The following is a 23,083-nucleotide window of genomic DNA, read 5'->3' as shown; positions in this document are numbered from 1 at the left end:
TGAAATGAAATTGTTCAATAGATAATGCAGACGATGCAGATGCTTTAAACTGAAGTTTATTGGTTGTGGAATTTATCTAAGGTAGACAGATAAGGTCACAGTTCTTACATACTGTATCACATGCTAATTGATATGCTCATCACAATGTAAAATATTGGCAGGATTACATAGTGATTTGTTACAATAATAATAATAAGATACAGTTGTAATAACTGTAATAAATACTTGAATTTCTACTATGAAAATAGTAGTTGAAGTTGTAGCTAGGAATATTATAATGACAATAACACTTAAAAGTGTGCACAATAACTGACATTTTTTCATATTTAAATGAAACTGTTTTCTTAAATTAACTATGTGGGATTAAGTTGTGCTGACATGGGTTGGTAATGTAACCATGTGATGAATTTGCAGATGTTTTTCATGGACATGTAAGAGACGATTATTGAGTTCCACAGAGAGCCAGCAGAATCTTCTCATATTCTCCATTTGTTTCCTTCTGTAAAACCAAAAGGATTTATGTAGGGGCAAGACTTAATTAATTCATTGGAAAGTGACTAGTGACAATTTCATTCCATAATGGATGTGAAGTACTATAAATGGTCTCTTTGTTTTATTTCATGTTAGATTCAAGCTAGTTAGATAGAACTTTTCAAATTCTGAAAACTCACCATAATAGCCTCCTGAAGGGTTTTGCCATACATCCTCTTATATTCTTGAATGATTTTCAGCAGGTCAATTTCTGAACGACTCACAATGATTCTAGTCAGTGTGTCAGTGTTGGTTCCTAAGCCCTAGAAGTCCACATTACAGTTAAATTCATGTAAAATTCATGTAAAAAAAAAGGCTGAAAATATCAAAAACATATGCAGCACTCACTGTGCACAACTATACGGGCATACTGAAATACATTCCATTAATTCCTTTGCAACTTTACCTTCATGGCCAGGTGGAGTTTTTCTGCAAAGAAGGCAGGTTTGTTCCAAGCAGCCTTCACTAAACATGAAAAACAAGAGTGTTTTGAGGTTTGTATGTTGGTGAAAATCCGTTGTGTGCACACAAACGGAAGGTGTCACTTCATACTGCTTGATTTAGTTACTATAGTATCTTTGTACCTATCTTTGTGTGATAAAGGTTTGTGTGACAATGCTGACTGGACCCACTCTAGACATGCAGAGCTGGAAAAACAAGCTTCCTAAAAGCTTCGTTTTGAATAGTCTTTTGATTGCTAAAGGATTTTGACTTGTCAAGAATCTCTCACACACACCCACATAGGCTACATACACACAGACTAAAATGAAGGCTTGTTTCCTTACCCAGGGTCATCAGACAGTCTTCAAGGTTTCCATGAAGCTCACTCTCCAATGCTTTGGCCAAACCCTCCTTGCTGTATTTGCCATAATACTGGAAAACTGCAAAAACATTTTAAAGCCTAAAAACGTAAAGTCAACTCTCTCTGAAAAATTATCATATATGTAACATTTGTATTCTGACATAAATATTCCACTTACTTTTACACAACTGAGCTTCACTCCTGGATGTGAGGACATTTATTATGACAGAGCAAACGGTCCCGATCTGATTCTCTCCTGCCTCAAAAAGAGCCTGAACAAAGCAGAGACAGTGGGTGAGTCCACCGAACATTGGTGAAAAGACTGACAAGGCACCACACACAACATACTTTACTTAAACTGAGCAATTTCACCAAAGAGTGACACTTGTTGTTGTCCTCCTCTCACAAAGAAAGGCATGATAAGGCACCAGCTGGACAAACACCCGTTTGTAAGACTTGGCTGGACGCAAAATACACTTTTAACATTTTGCATCATCTAGGCCCTTATGCTATGTTTGAGACTAAATCTTACACCTATAGTAAAAGGTAGGTGTAAAGTGTAAAGTCATGATTTGTTTGGATATGATTCGTTTTTAGGATTATTAATGCAGATGCAGCCAACTGTAGCATTCATCAAGATTCGTGTGGGCTACCACACCGCCGACAGTGCTAAATGACCTACCTAAACTATATTTCTGTATGTAATTATGTAGTAAAATATTACAGGTGATTTGGGATTATTAGAAGAAACCGTACCATGCGTTCCCTTGCTTGGACTGACAGTAGGAATGCTTGGAAATAATTTCACAATTTTTGAAACTTGATATAAAAACACAGTCTTAGGAAATGTTTATGCAATAGCTTCACTTGTTACAATGTCTTGAGCAATTCAGTTCATTTTTATTAGTAATTGAATCCATTGAATAGCATCTCAGCAGCATGACTAGCATCTCCTATGCCTATGCTGGGTGTAATTACTCAACAGTGCAACAGGTACTTATCAGAAATCTTGACGTAGCTAAGCTGGATGTAGCTAAGCCAAGCATAGGGCTTACATTCAACTTTGTTTTACATCAAATTGGCACAGCCGGTCCCAGATACTCCTGTCCATCTTCTCTGAACAGGACATTACAATAACAAAAGGCAAATCCATCAAGATTTTAATTAGCTAAACACTGGGGTACCTCAGGGTTAAGTGCTTGGCCCCCTCTTCTTCTCAATATGCAAAACCTCACTGGGCCAAATATAAAGCCACACAAGCTTCCCCTATCAATGCTACATACAGTCCCAGTCTGAAGACCAGGAAAGCTATCTAACTTTCCACTCAGACATCAGCTTAACCTTTTAAAGAGAGAACTCTTTATCATCTTAACAAGTCTATCAGTTAAACACAACATCAATGTACTGCCAGATTCAACAATGGGAACGCCAGTTAAGTTAGCTAAGATCTATGAATTGAGCACTTGTTAAACCAGATAATCCTCACTATCCACATCACATCCACATCTCAACCACCACCCATTCACTCCACTTCACTTCACTTCATTTCACTTCACTTCCATGAACTTGCATTGCTTAATAAAGGTTAAACTACCTTCAATGACAATAAAATGTATTTTAGTTTACTATAGCAATTCAGAATTGCAAGCACTACTAAAACTGTTGTCTCTATGTTTTATCCAAAAATGCTTCAGGTGTCTGTTGATGTAAATTTTAAATACACCAGTAATCACCCTTTTTAAAGTGGTTCTACAAATATTACAATTTATACATTCCTTTACTCAATAGGCACAAAAAAAAAAGAGTCCAAAGCCCTAAACCAACCAGTTCCAAAATGAATGGCAACAAAACATTTGATTAGAAGCAAAACATAACAGAAAAAAAGACAAGGGTACAAAAACTTTGTACACATTCATACAACATAAAACAAGAAATGCAAGTACCAATAACTTGCAATTTTATGTTTCAATCACAGATGGCAGTAGTGCACTTTCAAACAAAATAACTGGCCATATTTTGTCTAAATGTTAGTTATTTAGTATTAACTTTCATGTATAAATGTTGTAAGAAAGCAATATCACACTCATAACTATACCATTGTAGCCTACTGTTTGATGTTGTTTAATTCAAATAGATCTGACTTAAATCTTCTACAGAAACATACACTATAATCCATGGAGAAAATGAATGACATATTCCAGATGCCAATCCAAATTCATAACAGTTTACCTGAAATAATCGTCACTTATGTCATTAAATGAGCTGATTCATTTGGGTCTAAATCATACCCAGACGAATCAGCTCATTTAATGACAGTAGTTATTGCTGTTACAGAAGTAGTTCTTATAATACAGCTTCTGTCATGATGATTTATGACTTTGACCTTTGACCTTTTGACAGGTTGAACTTCCGGTAACCTTATGATGGATGGGCGGAACTTTCCGACTTCAAGGGTTAACCTATGACCTTTCCAAGCATCGATCATGCGGTTTTGACAGAAAGTTTTACCCTATTGACCTGTTAGTTCTAAATCATGGTTTTGACGGCTAGTTTAAACGGAAGATGAAAGACTCCCCACACATCGATCATGCGCTTTTGACAGAAAGTTTTACCCTATTGACCTGTTAGTTTTAAATTAAAACGGTATATGAAAGACTCCCCAATCATCGATCATGCGGTTTTGACAGAAAGTTTTACCCTATTGACCGTTAGTTTGTTTGAAGTGTGTGCCAGTTGTTTGAACTCTGTGTCAGTTAGCTTGTTTGAAGTTTATCACAGTTATAAGGTTATGTGTGTGTGTGTGTGTGGTTATAAGGCTTCTCCCCCTCCCATTACATTTATGAGCGGTGTATAAATGGGGTCGGTGTGTTCTACATTTTATATATATATAAAACATTATATAATTTATATAATCTCAAACAATTAAAGATTGAAAACACATTTTAATTATTTCACATTTATATATATATATAAAACATTATATAATTTATATAATATAAAACACATTTTAGTTATTTCACATTTATATATATATATATATATATATATATATATATATATATATATATATAAAACATTATATAATTTATATAATATACATAATCTAAAAAACAATTGAACTAAGGTTGAAAAGCTTACTAAAACAATCCACCTACCTTATTTAGACAGAAGCTTCAGCTTTGTGAGAAACGGGACTCCAGCTCCATCTGTCGGACTCTCTCTGAATGATAGCACACGGTTGATCCGCGCTCGTGCCTCAGGAGAGATACGGAGAGATAGCGCGCCTGCAGGCGCGCGCTCGTGCCCCAGGGAGTGAGACAGAGACTTTGTAGTACAACAGTACAACAGACTTTCAAAACACGTAGTTCTTTATATAATATACATATTCTAAGGTTGAAAAACATTCTGTTCTTTTAAAAAAGGTTATAAATGAAACCGTTATAAAAAAATATACTGAAACCGACTGTTTCAGATAAAACAAGATCTTTTTTTTCTTTTTCTTTTTTTTAGAGAGCAGGAAAGAGATGTTTTCACACACCTTTGATCCTGACCCTCTGTGTCCCCACTGTCTGTGTTTGCACGCCACAGTGCACACTCGTCGGAATTTACTAACCAATCATAATATCTTCAAAGCCATTTTTAATTAAAACCAAACGTATCTCACGCGGGAGTACCATGTTTTTGACAGTAATCTGACGGTTCACCTATGAATTACGGCTGGTGCGCACCTAGCATCTCTTGTACCCCTTTCTCTCTCTCCCTCTCTCTCCCTCTAATGCCTGTGTACACACATTCGTCTCCAAGTCTTATTTTCTTCTTTTAATGAATATAAACACATTATACATTCACAAACAATATAAAACAAAACATTTACATTAGTTTTGTTCATCACTAAAAAATATACATTTTACCAGGATCGGGGAAAAAATATATAATTGAACAGAATGAAGAATATGGTCTATTGAGGAACCCGGACGTGTCATTGACACAATTCAGTTAAATTCATTTCACATTATTTGTTGCAAGACATTTTCTATATTATATTTAAAACCTTTTATATCCATCTTTATATCATATCTTTTTCAAAAAGCTGTTTAATTATTTATTTTAACCGTACACCTACAGTACCACCATACAATAAAATGCTGCATGCACGTACACTTTTAAGCGATCTGAATTATGACTAGCCTATAAATTTAATCATAAGCCACACGTACCTTGTTATATCACTATAATATCCACGGCGCTATACAAATTTGTATTCTGATAAACCATATAAACAATCGGACATACGCGTGGACATATCAAGTTAAAAAGAGACTTATCTCTATTTTAAACAATATTAAATTATATACGACGGCATGTTACTAAACCGGAACATACATTTTAAACAAGTATTCATCGTTTTTATAAAACACATCGCAGTAACAGACATGTTACTAAACCAAAACAAATAATTTTATCATACATTTTTTTTAATCAGGTATTCAATCAGTACTTATACAACATATTCAAACACATTTTAAACATATTTTAAACAAAAACTAATCATAAACGCAGCCTTCTCAAAATTACAGACATGTACAATCATGCTGATCACATATTATGGGATATTCAGACTTTTAGCCACTAATACGTTTTAGGATAATGAAAAACACCAACGTCTGAGGGGTGTCAAAATATCTCCAGTCCCCAAAACCCACTCAGACTCCAGGGGTTAAAGAATATGAAAATAAATAATTATATAATGACATCGGGCTACTAAAGCAATTCATTAAACAAAAAAAGGTATTCAACATTTAAGTTAATCAAACTTATAAAACACACCATACTCTTCTTTTTTTTAAAAGATAACTTATTTTAAATGTGATAGCATAGTATATATACAATAAACATTTCTGATGATACATATAAAAAATTATCCCTTACAGTTTTAGACCGGTGAGAGATGTCCAAACATGAATGAAATATCCCCAAAATAAAATAATACGACTTATAAAATAAAATAAAAATGATTAAATCATAAACAGAATCTCACAGGTCCTCGTAGTGAAATGTATGTGAGACCCGAGGGGCTGCTTCACACACACCCCGCGCAGGCGAGGGTGGAGTTCCAGACCGCATGATCTAAGTCAATGGTGTACATTATTTCAAAGCTAACATTAATGTAATGTTTTTTTTTAATAATCAGTACCCCCAGTACATCTGATGTCCGTTGATTCTTAATTCAACAAAATGATGATATATATTACATAAAATATTTTATATTTTTATATAATATTATATAATAAAAATTATTTATATCATATTATGTCATATCATATATATTATTATATTATATTAGATGCGTCATGCATTAATCACTTTAGATTCTTTAAAGTTCTTATTTTTAGCACCATTTTCAAAGTTTTCATACCATCTCTCTCTCTCTCTCTCTCTCTCTCTCTCTCTCTCTCCCTCACACCCACACACACACACACACACACACACTCTCCCCCCCCCTCTCTCTCACACACACACTCTCTCTCTCTATCTCTCTCTCTCACACACACACACACACACACTCTTTCTCTCTCCCTTTCCCTCTCCCTCTCTCTCTCTCTCTCTCTCTCTCTCTCACACACACACACACACACACACACACACACACAATGAAACATGAAGCCAAAGTCTTTCTGTATGTTTTTTAAAAATAAAACTTAAAATATTGATTTTGCTTTAAATCTATGCTGAGGAGCTCGTTTGTTTGTCACAGTATAGACTGTGAAGTTTAGATGAAGTTGTTTTATCTTTTAGAAGAAAGACCCTCGATCGTATTCAACCATTAAAGATGGTTCAGGAAAGACCCACGCGTCCTAGAGATGTAATTTATGTGCGTTGCTACGGTCGTAAACCTTTCACATATCCACGGTACTTTCAGACACAGAGCAGGAAAGACATTTGCAGGCCCTCTGCTTAGCCGTCCCAAAATACCTCCATTTAAAAGCAAAAATATTAAAATGACCGCCTGTACATCTAACAGGCTGTAGTTCTATTTTATATGTTTTGTATTAAAAGTACTATCCATATTATATTCCTTATTTAAAACTATATATTTAACCGACAGTATCCCCCAACGTGTGTTTTCCATCAGTTGTTTGCCCTTCAGCCTTATTACGTAGTGCTTTTCATTTAGCCTACTGTAAGATCCCTTTACAATAGTGTAATGAAAGTTAACTTTTCTTCAAGTTTATAGTTGTATTTTACTGTATCCTCATCCTTCTATCCTGTAGATTGTATGCGTACTGTAAAATAACAAATATGCATCTTGCTTAAAGTCACTAAAATAATTACACCCACAATTTGAAACGTGTTTAAACACATTGTGTGTCACTAAAGCAAGGCACACCGTCTATCGTCTTATTTTTTTAAATAACCGATGACCGGTATCGTTTCTTCATATAATTTATCCACCCGAGTGCTTTTCTCACACGAGTAGAAAACTCTTTCTCTTTGGATGTGTTTGGCTGAAACATAATTTCTACATCAGAAATTTTTTTAAATGTACGCTGAACTTTTCTCATTCGACAGAAATACTATTTTCAAATTATTTACCCGGCCTATAACACTCGGTGTAAATGTTCTTACCTAAAACAGAAAACATACGCTTTGACTGTTTTGTAGATGCCAACAGATCATGTCAAGGGTGTTTCACATCTAAGAATCACAATTCACAGTTTTGTAAATCACATTTTTCTTACACCTCGAGATTTAGCCCTATCAAGATTTCGGAGGTCCGTTCACAATTTGTTTGTCGGATCCTAGGTTTTTATGCGATCTTTGTGCGGCGTCATCGTAATAGGAATAAATGAAAATTAAGAAATTAAGTTACAGTTTTTCTCTTCGAGATATTTCTTTTAGCTCAACTTTGTGTCTGTCCAAAAGTGTGATCGCATGAAGCATCGAAGCAAAAATGAAGTCTAGCTGTTTTACACTTAAAACTATTACAACCTAAACAAATCAAACGGTACACTCGTTTAAGTTTGAGCGCGTTAAAGTTTCCACACTCTTGTGAGATACATTTTATCCATAATCTTTTGTGTATTCGAGCGACCAAACCACTAAGAAAGAGAGTATAGCAAGAAAACTAACGTTTACAATGCATTTACAATTCAGAATACAATTGTTAAAGTATTTTTTTTTTGTTAAATGTTGATTTTTAAATTATATTTTTATTACTCCGTTAGATTTAGTCATCGTGTTCGGATAGCCGATGACACAATTCACATTTTTATTTTTAAGACTCCTGTAAGTCCATGCTAACTCTCGCGTGGGAAAGAGAGCGGGGTGAGTGTATTCTATTTATTTAAGAAAAATTATTAAACATTTCCCCCGAACATTTTTTATTATTTTGACAAAACACTACACGACGACATTAAACAATGTTATCAGTTCCTACGGCCATCTTCTTCGATTCAAATAAAGCAACATCTCCGGTGTACGTGTGTATGTGCTAAACATCTTTGCTTCTCCACTTTTCCAGATTTGTTAGATGGGCTACCGTTGTAATACAAACACATTTGAGAACTACGACGTTCTCACTTTTGTAACGGTTATAGAAAAATGCCGTACACACTTTTGCATTTCATAATTCAGTGATTTTAGCTGTAATGAGCACATAAGACAAAAATTGTGATTGTGAAAAAAAATTGAGATAGTCGACCGATCTGTTGACACGTTGTTTTGCAGTTTTCCCTGACTGCGGTCAAACATACACTGCCTGTTCATAGGAATTTTACGGCATAAAAATATCTCCCCTACATCTAGAGCTCTTGTTCATATAGCCGATGACCATGTTCACACTGTTTCAACATCTCCGCTCGACATTAAAGAGTAGGCCTATGTGTACTCTCCTTCGGTCATAAGCATTATCATCTGCCGTGCGCTGAGATTTTTCTGCTTTGTCCACTTTTGACGGATTTGCTAGATGGACTATGTCGCCTTGTTGTAACGTGATTACGTTTAAGATCCATAAGATTGCACTACATTCACCTGAAAAGGTTATAGATATAGTCTTTTATACAGGAAATGTGTATCAGAATAACAATGACCTAATAGTGAAATCCACTCTTCTAAACTATTGTGAAAACTTTTAATGTTGATCCGGCCCACCAGCCGTGTATCTTTTTCATTGTTTTTTAGATAAAGACTATTCTCAGAGTTTGGTCAAACAGACAAAACGTGAACAAAATAGAGTACAAGATGATTAAATGATTGTCAAGAGAGTGTTTAAACTGAACTTGTGATGCACTTTAGAGCTTTTTTCTGGTCTACCTGTGTCACAAAGACACATAATAGCCACTACCTCGACTTTTAAAATGAGTCTTACCATCTTCTGTTATGACTGTTACACTTAATACAAACCCATCTACAACACTAAAGTTAGACATTAAAAATCATGGATGTCATGGATGTGGTATTTTCATCGTATGCATCTCTAAACAGTAATTCAATAAATAAACCGCTGTTGATAAGTCGTTCATTTAAGTGAGAGGCGGGATGATTTTGACCGTTTTAGTCATTGATCGTGCTTAAGGTCTGATCCGGAAAACGCGCTACAACTGTAACTGCGCTGTCACGTCTACATAACCCGCTCTTCTTTAAGAAAACCGCGAGGCGAGCGGTTTCTGACATCTATTAATTCACTTCATTTTTTTCACCACCGCAAATGTTTTGTTTAGCATACATGTTAGTTTTAGTCATTTACATAGGCGTCACGCATGAAGTTTATAGTTATTTTAAATAATTATGATAGAGTTACAGGTTTAGGTTAGTGGGGTGCCTGTAAGCGGTGAAAACTTCGAGCATCGGAGACGACGGTGCTACTCAAACAGCCCATATCTTTTAACAAAAACTATCGTATTCCATGTTACTAAGACAAAATCTGTAACAGCGTTCATCAATATGTCGAAATGAAAATAAACATACAAAACTTTATAATGACCGTGAGTTCAATATAGCCTAACACCGCATAGACAAATGTTTGTTCTAACGCTTTCGCCCTAAAATTGCGAGATTTCTTAACGGACGCTAGAGCGAACTGTAAACCACACACTTTCTCATCGCATTATGCTAAGAAACTGCACATGGTTAAAGCTATTACACCATAAACTGTCTAAAGTTGTTAATGTACAAGCACAGTAACTATTTCTACAAAAAAAATATCATTGCACTACTCTTTTTTTTGCATATAATACATCGTTCAACAATACTTTTGCACACTCATTCGACCGTATTTATTACCGCCGTTCTCACGTTCCTGCTGTTCATAATGTATATATAATCCTTCATTGCTCCGTTCATAATGTACATACGATCCCTACATTGCATTCATATTTATATTCTGTATATACTCTGATCGATATTGTACGTATATAGCAACTACACTGTACATCATAGCTTTACTTACTCTGCACTTTTATGTATATAAAACACTATATTCTCGCGCTTCTGGTGAGATGCTAACCGCATTTCATTAGCTCCGTACTTGTACTCTGCATAATGACAATAAAGTTGAATCTAATCTAATCTAAACAAGTACAATCTTCCAAGACTTTGCTCAGTCTTTTTGTTTTCAATTTGTTTAAACGACTTTCGCATTCTTATCTTATTTTCACCAACTAAGCGTAATTCCTAGGCCTTGCGGATTGTTTTCAAGTTTTGGCCCTCAAACTCCTTGTTCATACGCAGTGATATCTCTGTGAATCTGCTCGATTTCATAAAATATATTTTACGTTATATCATTATATTATCCTAGTTTATATCAGATACAACTTTGTTTCTTCATATTTCTCTTACATCTACTCCCGTTAGAGTATCCGCGACAGTATACTCATTGTAATGTGCTAAATCATTAAAATCCAAAAAATGAACTCTGAGAAAGAATATCCGATGAGAGGATTCAAACTTTTATTTCAACAAAACAGTGTTGAATTTACAATGAAGTAATGAAGAAAGTGATCAAATTGTTATTACAAACAATAGGGATGACATGACATCACAAGTTATCTAGCCAGAAAAGAAAATCTCGGCAGGCCCTCAAGTTTTGTTCTACTATGAAATCAACGACGGTTTCAATAATTTCAGGTATGGCGAAACCATAATGTTTAGCGACTAACATCACACACAAATCCGTTATGCACGTACACAGACAGAGAGTCTCGTTAATGTACATCTCGCCGCTACATTCGGCCGTCACATACAGAATTTTTCTGGTCGTTACACAAATCAGCGCCTTGCTGGTCGTATACAAGCTCGTCAAATCGGGCCACGGGTTATTTTTCAGTCTTCTTACAACGTCCATTTCTTTCTTGAGATTTGTTACGCGCTTGGAATCCGTCGTACAATCAAGATTCGGATCAGACGCATCGTCTATGATTTTACGCATCAGATCAATCATTTGCTCTCTGTAACATTGTTTAAACATAGAGTCTATGTTGGCTTTTACAGGACACATCTTTCCTTCGGCACAGCCGCACTCCACTCACTCATCCGCAGCAGCGCTGGTAGTGGCGGACATCCTTTTCAGAGTTTGTTCCAAGACGTAAACTGAGCGTTTTTTTAAATCCACGACGATCCAGTGTTTTTTTTAAATCCACGACGATCCAGTGTTTTTTCAAATGGTTCAGATCCGTCGAAGTCTTATTATTTGAAAATTTGAGAGTGCGTCAGTTTCATACAGAGCCGATTCTGTCCGTCCACGTAGATACTGACAGATACTCCGTCGACCGTGCTGTAAAAACCCTTGTTCGCGGATCATAAGAAAACCTGCGATAACTGCAGAGTTTATGAGGTCAGCCGCTCACATGGGATAAAGACTAGCCGTAGTCACAAGGAAGTAGCGGTGGATCTTCTGTACAATCTACCAAAAAATGGGTTGTGGGTGTTGCGCTAAAAAAGCGGAGGAGGGTGAAGGGCCCTGGTTAGGGTTTGACCTGTGAGAAATATGAAGAAACAAAGTTGTATCTGATATAAACTAGGATAATATAATGATATGACGTAAAATATATTTTATGAAATCGAGCAGATTCACAGAGATATCACTGCGTATGAACAAGGAGTTTGAGGGCCAAAACTTGAAAACAATCCGCAAGGCCTAGGAATTACGCTTAGTTGGTGAAAATAAGATAAGAATGCGAAAGTCGTTTAAACAAATTGAAAACAAAAAGACTGAGCAAAGTCTTGGAAGATTGTACTTGTTTAGATTAGATTAGATTCAACTTTATTGTCATTATGCAGAGTACAAGTACGGAGCTAATGAAATGCGGTTAGCATCTCACCAGAAGCGCGAGAATATAGTGTTTTATATACATAAAAGTGCAGAGTAAGTAAAGCTATGATGTACAGTGTAGTTGCTATATACGTACAATATCGATCAGAGTATATACAGAATATAAATATGAATGCAATGTAGGGATCGTATGTACATTATGAACGGAGCAATGAAGGATTATATATACATTATGAACAGCAGGAACGTGAGAACGGCGGTAATAAATACGGTCGAATGAGTGTGCAAAAGTATTGTTGAACGATGTATTATATGCAAAAAAAAGAGTAGTGCAATGATATTTTTTTTGTAGAAATAGTTACTGTGCTTGTACATTAACAACTTTAGACAGTTTATGGTGTAATAGCTTTAACCATGTGCAGTTTCTTAGCATAATGCGATGAGAAAGTGTGTGGTTTACAGTTCGCTCTAGCGTCCGTTAAGAAATCTCGCAATTTTAGGGCGAAAGCGTTAGAACAAACATTTGTCTATGCGGTGTTAGGCTATATTGAACTCACGGTCATTATAAAGTTTTGTATGTTTATTTTCATTTCGACATATTGATGAACGCTGTTACAGATTTTGTCTTAGTAACATGGAATACGATAGTTTTTGTTAAAAGATATGGGCTGTTTGAGTAGCACCGTCGTCTCCGATGCTCGAAGTTTTCACCGCTTACAGGCACCCCACTAACCTAAACCTGTAACTCTATCATAATTATTTAAAATAACTATAAACTTCATGCGTGACGCCTATGTAAATGACTAAAACTAACATGTATGCTAAACAAAACATTTGCGGTGGTGAAAAAAATGAAGTGAATTAATAGATGTCAGAAACCGCTCGCCTCGCGGTTTTCTTAAAGAAGAGCGGGTTATGTAGACGTGACAGCGCAGTTACAGTTGTAGCGCGTTTTCCGGATCAGACCTTAAGCACGATCAATGACTAAAACGGTCAAAATCATCCCGCCTCTCACTTAAATGAACGACTTATCAACAGCGGTTTATTTATTGAATTACTGTTTAGAGATGCATACGATGAAAATACCACATCCATGACATCCATGATTTTTAATGTCTAACTTTAGTGTTGTAGATGGGTTTGTATTAAGTGTAACAGTCATAACAGAAGATGGTAAGACTCATTTTAAAAGTCGAGGTAGTGGCTATTATGTGTCTTTGTGACACAGGTAGACCAGAAAAAAGCTCTAAAGTGCATCACAAGTTCAGTTTAAACACTCTCTTGACAATCATTTAATCATCTTGTACTCTATTTTGTTCACGTTTTGTCTGTTTGACCAAACTCTGAGAATAGTCTTTATCTAAAAAACAATGAAAAAGATACACGGCTGGTGGGCCGGATCAACATTAAAAGTTTTCACAATAGTTTAGAAGAGTGGATTTCACTATTAGGTCATTGTTATTCTGATACACATTTCCTGTATAAAAGACTATATCTATAACCTTTTCAGGTGAATGTAGTGCAATCTTATGGATCTTAAACGTAATCACGTTACAACAAGGCGACATAGTCCATCTAGCAAATCCGTCAAAAGTGGACAAAGCAGAAAAATCTCAGCGCACGGCAGATGATAATGCTTATGACCGAAGGAGAGTACACATAGGCCTACTCTTTAATGTCGAGCGGAGATGTTGAAACAGTGTGAACATGGTCATCGGCTATATGAACAAGAGCTCTAGATGTAGGGGAGATATTTTTATGCCGTAAAATTCCTATGAACAGGCAGTGTATGTTTGACCGCAGTCAGGGAAAACTGCAAAACAACGTGTCAACAGATCGGTCGACTATCTCAATTTTTTTTCACAATCACAATTTTTGTCTTATGTGCTCATTACAGCTAAAATCACTGAATTATGAAATGCAAAAGTGTGTACGGCATTTTTCTATAACCGTTACAAAAGTGAGAACGTCGTAGTTCTCAAATGTGTTTGTATTACAACGGTAGCCCATCTAACAAATCTGGAAAAGTGGAGAAGCAAAGATGTTTAGCACATACACACGTACACCGGAGATGTTGCTTTATTTGAATCGAAGAAGATGGCCGTAGGAACTGATAACATTGTTTAATGTCGTCGTGTAGTGTTTTGTCAAAATAATAAAAAATGTTCGGGGGAAATGTTTAATAATTTTTCTTAAATAAATAGAATACACTCACCCCGCTCTCTTTCCCACGCGAGAGTTAGCGTGGACTTACAGGAGTCTTAAAAATAAAAATGTGAATTGTGTCATCGGCTATCCGAACACGATGACTAAATCTAACGGAGTAATAAAAATATAATTTAAAAATCAACATTTAACAAAAAAAAAATACTTTAACAATTGTATTCTGAATTGTAAATGCATTGTAAACGTTAGTTTTCTTGCTATACTCTCTTTCTTAGTGGTTTGGTCGCTCGAATACACAAAAGATTATGGATAAAATGTATCTCACAAGAGTGTGGAAACTTTAACGCGCTCAAACTTAAACGAGTGTACCGTTTGATTTGTTTAGGTTGTAATAGTTTTAAGTGTAAAACAGCTAGACTTCATTTTTGCTTCGATGCTTCATGCGATCACACTTTTGGACAGACACAAAGTTGAGCTAAAAGAAATATCTCGAAGAGAAAAACTGTAACTTAATTTCTTAATTTTCATTTATTCCTATTACGATGACGCCGCACAAAGATCGCATAAAAACCTAGGATCCGACAAACAAATTGTGAACGGACCTCCGAAATCTTGATAGGGCTAAATCTCGAGGTGTAAGAAAAATGTGATTTACAAAACTGTGAATTGTGATTCTTAGATGTGAAACACCCTTGACATGATCTGTTGGCATCTACAAAACAGTCAAAGCGTATGTTTTCTGTTTTAGGTAAGAACATTTACACCGAGTGTTATAGGCCGGGTAAATAATTTGAAAATAGTATTTCTGTCGAATGAGAAAAGTTCAGCGTACATTTAAAAAAATTTCTGATGTAGAAATTATGTTTCAGCCAAACACATCCAAAGAGAAAGAGTTTTCTACTCGTGTGAGAAAAGCACTCGGGTGGATAAATTATATGAAGAAACGATACCGGTCATCGGTTATTTAAAAAAATAAGACGATAGACGGTGTGCCTTGCTTTAGTGACACACAATGTGTTTAAACACGTTTCAAATTGTGGGTGTAATTATTTTAGTGACTTTAAGCAAGATGCATATTTGTTATTTTACAGTACGCATACAATCTACAGGATAGAAGGATGAGGATACAGTAAAATACAACTATAAACTTGAAGAAAAGTTAACTTTCATTACACTATTGTAAAGGGATCTTACAGTAGGCTAAATGAAAAGCACTACGTAATAAGGCTGAAGGGCAAACAACTGATGGAAAACACACGTTGGGGGATACTGTCGGTTAAATATATAGTTTTAAATAAGGAATATAATATGGATAGTACTTTTAATACAAAACATATAAAATAGAACTACAGCCTGTTAGATGTACAGGCGGTCATTTTAATATTTTTGCTTTTAAATGGAGGTATTTTGGGACGGCTAAGCAGAGGGCCTGCAAATGTCTTTCCTGCTCTGTGTCTGAAAGTACCGTGGATATGTGAAAGGTTTACGACCGTAGCAACGCACATAAATTACATCTCTAGGACGCGTGGGTCTTTCCTGAACCATCTTTAATGGTTGAATACGATCGAGGGTCTTTCTTCTAAAAGATAAAACAACTTCATCTAAACTTCACAGTCTATACTGTGACAAACAAACGAGCTCCTCAGCATAGATTTAAAGCAAAATCAATATTTTAAGTTTTATTTTTAAAAAACATACAGAAAGACTTTGGCTTCATGTTTCATTGTGTGTGTGTGTGTGTGTGTGTGTGTGTGTGAGAGAGAGAGAGAGAGAGAGAGAGAGAGGGAGAGGGAAAGGGAGAGAGAAAGAGTGTGTGTGTGTGTGTGTGTGAGAGAGAGAGATAGAGAGAGAGAGTGTGTGTGTGAGAGAGAGGGGGGGGGGAGAGTGTGTGTGTGTGTGTGTGTGTGGGTGTGAGGGAGAGAGAGAGAGAGAGAGAGAGAGAGAGAGAGAGAGAGATGGTATGAAAACTTTGAAAATGGTGCTAAAAATAAGAACTTTAAAGAATCTAAAGTGATTAATGCATGACGCATCTAATATAATATAATAATATATATGATATGACATAATATGATATAAATAATTTTTTATTATATAATATTATATAAAAATATAAAATATTTTATGTAATATATATCATCATTTTGTTGAATTAAGAATCAACGGACATCAGATGTACTGGGGGTACTGATTATTAAAAAAAAACATTACATTAATGTTAGCTTTGAAATAATGTACACCATTGACTTAGATCATGCGGTCTGGAACTCCACCCTCGCCTGCGCGGGGTGTGTGTGAAGCAGCCCCTCGGGTCTCACATACATTTCACTACGAGGACCTGTGAGATTCTGTTTATGATTTAATCATTTTTATTTTATTTTATAAGTCGTATTATTTTATTTTGGGGATATTTCATTCATGTTTGGACATCTCTCACCGGTCTAAAACTGTAAGGGATAATTTTTTATATGTATCATCAGAAATGTTTATTGTATATATACTATGCTATCACATTTAAAATAAGTTATCTTTTAAAAAAAAGAAGAGTATGGTGTGTTTTATAAGTTTGATTAACTTAAATGTTGAATACCTTTTTTTGTTTAATGAATTGCTTTAGTAGCCCGATGTCATTATATAATTATTTATTTTCATATTCTTTAACCCCTGGAGTCTGAGTGGGTTTTGGGGACTGGAGATATTTTGACACCCCTCAGACGTTGGTGTTTTTCATTATCCTAAAACGTATTAGTGGCTAAAAGTCTGAATATCCCATAATATGTGATCAGCATGATTGTACATGTCTGTAATTTTGAGAAGGCTGCGTTTATGATTAGTTTTTGTTTAAAATATGTTTAAAATGTGTTTGAATATGTTGTATAAGTACTGATTGAATACCTGATTAAAAAAAATGTATGATAAAATTATTTGTTTTGGTTTAGTAACATGTCTGTTACTGCGATGTGTTTTATAAAAACGATGAATACTTGTTTAAAATGTATGTTCCGGTTTAGTAACATGCCGTCGTATATAATTTAATATTGTTTAAAATAGAGATAAGTCTCTTTTTAACTTGATATGTCAACGCGTATGTCCGATTGTTTATATGGTTTATCAGAATACAAATTTGTATAGCGCCGTGGATATTATAGTGATATAACAAGGTACGTGTGGCTTATGATTAAATTTATAGGCTAGTCATAATTCAGATCGCTTAAAAGTGTACGTGCATGCAGCATTTTATTGTATGGTGGTACTGTAGGTGTACGGTTAAAATAAATAATTAAACAGCTTTTTGAAAAAGATATGATATAAAGATGGATATAAAAGGTTTTAAATATAATATAGAAAATGTCTTGCAACAAATAATGTGAAATGAATTTAACTGAATTGTGTCAATGACACGTCCGGGTTCCTCAATAGACCATATTCTTCATTCTGTTCAATTATATATTTTTTCCCCGATCCTGGTAAAATGTATATTTTTTAGTGATGAACAAAACTAATGTAAATGTTTTGTTTTATATTGTTTGTGAATGTATAATGTGTTTATATTCATTAAAAGAAGAAAATAAGACTTGGAGACGAATGTGTGTACACAGGCATTAGAGGGAGAGAGAGGGAGAGAGAGAAAGGGGTACAAGAGATGCTAGGTGCGCACCAGCCGTAATTCATAGGTGAACCGTCAGATTACTGTCAAAAACATGGTACTCCCGCGTGAGATACGTTTGGTTTTAATTAAAAATGGCTTTGAAGATATTATGATTGGTTAGTAAATTCCGACGAGTGTGCACTGTGGCGTGCAAACACAGACAGTGGGGACACAGAGGGTCAGGATCAAAGGTGTGTGAAAACATCTCTTTCCTGCTCTCTAAAAAAAGAAAAAGAAAAAAAAGATCTTGTTTTATCTGAAACAGTCGGTTTCAGTATATTTTTTTATACGGTTTAATTTATAACCTTTTTTTTTTTTAAAAGAACGGAATGTTTTTTCAACCTTAGTTAAATTGTTTTTAGATTATGTATATTATATAAACTATATAATGTTTTATATATATAAATGTGAAATAATTAAAATGTGTTTTAGATTATATAAATTATATAATGTTTTATATATAAATGCGAAATAACTAAAATGTGTTTTAGATTATATAAATTATATAATGTTTTATATATATATAAATGTGAAATAATTAAAATGTGTTTTAGATTATATAAATTATATAACTGAAATGTTTTTCAATCTTTAATTGTTTTATATATATAAATTATAGGATGTTTTATATATATATATATATATAAATGTAGAACACACCGACCCCATTTATACACTGCTCATAAACGTAATGGGAGGGGGAGAAGCCGTATAACCACACACACACACACACACACACACACACACATAACCGTATAACTGTGATAAACTTCAAACAAACTAACTGACACAAAGATCAAACAACCTAACTGACACAAACTTCAAACAAGCTAACTGACACAAACTTCAAACAAGTTATCTGGCACAGACTTCAAACAAGCTAACTGTGATAAACTTCAAACAAACTAACGGTCAATAGGGTAAAACTTTCTGTCAAAACCACATGATCGATGATTGGGGAGTCTTTCATATACCGTTTTAATTTAGAACTAACAGGTCAATAGGGTAAAACTTTCTGTCAAAACCGCATGATCGATGCGTGAGGAGTCTTTCATCTTCCGTTTAAACTAGCCGTCAAAACCATGATTTAGAACTAATTAGGTCAATAGGGTAAAACTTTCTGTCAAAACCGCATGATCGATGCGTGGGAAGGTCATAGGTTAACCCTTGAAGTCGGAAAGTTCCGCCCATCCATCATAAGGTTACCGGAAGTTCAACCTGTCAAAAGGTCAAAGGTCAAAGTCATAAATCATCATGATAGGTAGTGTAGTATAATAACTACTTACAGAGTTGGAGATGATTCTGTCACAGTACCTTTGCATCACTCTTTGCAAGCCCATCGTCAATTTTATGGTCTTCACTCCTGGTAGCCTGATGTTATAAGATACATATTCAGTACACATAACAGATTTCGTTTTCTTATGGTGTAACGTAAACAGACTAAAGTTAAACAGTGTAATTTCTGTACCTTGCAAAGTGCAAGCAGTGTAGTTTCAAGATCTCCACTAACTTCACCTTTAATTTGTTCCTCCAGCACTTTTCCATAGACTTCACAACAAAAAGAAGTTAGCAGCTACACATTCATGAAGTACATGCATGCATTTGAATCTGTGTTGTTACCTTCTTTGAAAGTATTTTTCATTGCTGTGATCTCCTTGTTTGACCTGGTCCCTAGAATTTCACTTAAGACAGACTCTTTTGTCCCAAGACCCTGTTTGACAATTACATTTTAGTACTGAAATCTATAAATAAAACATTGTATGGTTGTGAAGACTGTCACTAATTTATATTTGAATATATAAATGTGTGTGTGTGTGTGTGTGTGTGTTTGTATAAATATATTGTTATTATGGTTAGTGACAGTTTTCACAACCATCCAATGTTTTATTTAAAGATGCACACAATTACTGAGGGAAAAAAACAGCATTGTACAAAATTAAAAAAAAAGATAAAACAGGGTACCTTCATGGCTCTTTTCATTTCAAATGCATCATATTCAGGGGGAGTCATCAGCAAGGCCAGGACAACTTCCTCAAAGTCCGACTTCAAAGCCTTTTTCAGTGCATCTGCCAAAGGCTGAAGCATAAAAAAGTTATTTACATAATACAATACACTAATACACACACCCACACACTCACACACTCACACAAAATTGTTGAACTGTCTGTCAGCTATTAAGATTTTCCCTTTTAATGCATTAGAATAAAACTGAATATGTGACCTTATGACTTAAGAGCGCCAGCTGCTGGTAAAATCTTGTAGATGTAAGCAACGTCAGCTCATGACCTTTGGAACTAATGGCATAATCATAGTTCAGTCATACTGTAGTTCCTAATTTTGCTTGCAGTTCTGTTTTGTGGCTATTTGTCATCTTTAAAACTATTTTGGAAATCTGAGTCAAAGTTCATACAGTATTTCAATTACAATTCTGGACAAATTCTGAACATTTTCCATCCCTCCAATCTCACATTTACATGCAGACCACCTTTACACATTTAAACAGGCCAAAGACAATCATTGCTGGATGTGAATTTGCTTACGTTTCCTGTACTCTGCTGATAAGCTGCTTTGATCTGTTGTCTTTGTGCATTGCTCCTCTTTGCTATCACCTCCACAATAGTGGCTTCATCCACACCTTCATGAGAGGAAAACAGATGAAAGTGAGCAGTTTTTTATGATCAAACTACAGAGTAATTCTGGTGGGATAAAATGAGCAATTGCATACAGTAGTACACATATCTTATGGTGCATAATAAGTACAACTATAAGCCGCATATAGCAACATAACTGTGTGTTAATTCATAAATTGCTGATTCATGACTCCAGGAACATAACATTTTGCCTGTCATTTTTTTTTTTTTAAATAGCAACAATTAAATTTTTCAGATATGACCACTAGAATGTTCTTAAAACTAATGTGCAATTTGACTCGAATGTTAGATTCTTCATTGATAAATAAATTTTATTTGACACTACACTTTTATCTGATTGTGTTGATAAACTAAGTAAAACATATTAAACAATTAGAGAAATGCATATTTTGTGAAAAGTTGTGCTGTCATTTCGACAAATCATGATTCATCGCATCCCAAAATAAAATTTTGTGTTTACATTTATAATCTATATTATGTATATATAAATACACACATACAGTATATATTTTGAAAATATTTACATGTATTTATATTCATATAATTTATATAATATATAAATATATTTAAAACATTTTCTTAGATATACACATGCATGTGCATATTTATATAGCTAATAAATACACATACAGTATATTATATAAACACAAACTTTTATTTTGGATGTGATTAATCGCGATTAATCAATTTGACAGACAAAATCATTCCGTAATTTGAAAAACATTTATTTTTTTCATGTTACTGGCCATTAGTGACTCTGCTTTTCAACTATGACACACTGTATTTCTAGGAGTGTATTCAAGGAAAGTACTGCAGGGGTGCGTCCTCCACAGCTTTACTAAGAAACATGACAACACTTGAAAAAAAACACATAAATGATTATATCTAGCTGAAAATGAACATTGTTTTTCATCCTTTATTGAAACACATTTGAAATAGCGTCCCTATAATAGTTCTAACATTGGTTTCAGGATCATGAGAGCATTTTATGTGATTCATTTTGCATTTATCCTGATGGCTACACTGGTAAGAAAAATCTGTAAAACCATACAGAAATTTGGTTCAACCCTAAAGCGCACACACACACATACACGCACAAAATTTAATAAATAAATAAAAAATAAACTGTAGTATTTACCTTTGGTCTCAATGGCTTTCTTCAGTTTTTCTGCATCATTTTGGGCATTAAAATTGGGATCAGCCTTGACTGTTCCAAAGTTTGCAGAACCATCTTTAGAACCCTGTGAGGAAACATATTACAACATAACATATTATGACATATAACAGCCACTGAATGTCAGACCATGGACAAATTATTAATATAAATACTGATGTTGAGGTGTTCTTTAATATGTCATAAATCATTGGGCACGCATTCATTCTATATTTACCTTGCTGCTGTCATCATCACAAATTTTCTGGAGAAACTTCTTAAAGAACGCCATCTTTTAAACCTTTGAAAAAGCTATAGCAACCCAACAAATAAATTATTGCAAGGTTGCACTTATGAAAAGTCAGAGAAATATATCTTTGTAAGTCACTGATTCAGTGTCGTTGTTGAATGTTTGCGAAGAGCTGTGGTAAAATGTTACTGATGACGACAGTAAAACACATTCGCTCTGATATCTCACCTGTTCTCCTGGGAAGTCTGTGAGAGCTGCTCTGAAATGGTTAATTTCCGGAACATAACCATGTCTTTTATTCTTTACACACGTGTGCAAAAAACAAGGCTTGGGTGGAGGGGTTAAAACCAGGTTGTTCTGGTTGTACCTGTCTTTACTGTCTGTTAATATGTTTGCTGCATTCACCTCAAAATGCAGGATTATTAGTTTGTGTAAGATAAACTGTCATTCAATATAGAGCCTAAACAAAAAATCATATACATGGAATGGCATTGTTCACTAGATTTAGTGATCATGCACCTGCTTCTATTTGGTTTTGTATTCTTTTACTCTAATCATATTATTCATGCACATTTAGTTAATCCGAAAATTATATCATTATTTATTATTCATAGT

General features: G+C 34.7%; 1 protein-coding gene across 1 annotated transcript; it reads right to left on the bottom strand.

Moving 5' to 3' along the window:
• Nucleotides 1–40: 40 nt before the first annotated feature.
• Nucleotides 41–22,787, bottom strand: LOC113083870 (annexin A1-like). Its single transcript, XM_026254716.1, has 13 exons — nucleotides 22,697–22,787; nucleotides 22,457–22,530; nucleotides 22,204–22,306; nucleotides 20,955–21,049; nucleotides 20,377–20,490; nucleotides 20,035–20,125; nucleotides 19,883–19,962; nucleotides 19,729–19,785; nucleotides 1,512–1,605; nucleotides 1,317–1,412; nucleotides 938–996; nucleotides 672–794; nucleotides 41–499 (listed from the first exon to the last, which is right to left on the bottom strand). Exons 2-13 carry the CDS (start codon nucleotides 22,508–22,510, stop codon nucleotides 443–445), a joined length of 1,023 nt encoding a protein of 340 aa, XP_026110501.1. The 5' UTR covers nucleotides 22,511–22,530; nucleotides 22,697–22,787; the 3' UTR covers nucleotides 41–442.
• Between the last annotated feature and the right edge of the window lie 296 nt (nucleotides 22,788–23,083).

Source organism: Carassius auratus, chromosome 5 (assembly GCF_003368295.1).
Source record: "Carassius auratus strain Wakin chromosome 5, ASM336829v1, whole genome shotgun sequence".
Lineage (NCBI taxonomy): Eukaryota > Metazoa > Chordata > Actinopteri > Cypriniformes > Cyprinidae > Carassius > Carassius auratus.
Note: the sequence above shows the minus strand (reverse complement) of the source record. Positions and strands in the feature narration are given on the sequence as shown.

Coding starts and splice junctions, on each gene's coding strand:
- LOC113083870 (XM_026254716.1), bottom strand. CDS start 22,510: ATGGCGTTCTTTAAGAAGTTTCTCCAGAAAATTTGTGATGATGACAGC. Junction 20,491..20,954: donor ATCAGCAGAGTACAGGAAAC/GTAAGCAAATTC, acceptor TTTATGCTTCAG/CCTTTGGCAGATGCACTGAA. Junction 795..937: donor AACTCCACCTGGCCATGAAG/GTAAAGTTGCAA, acceptor GTGGACTTCTAG/GGCTTAGGAACCAACACTGA.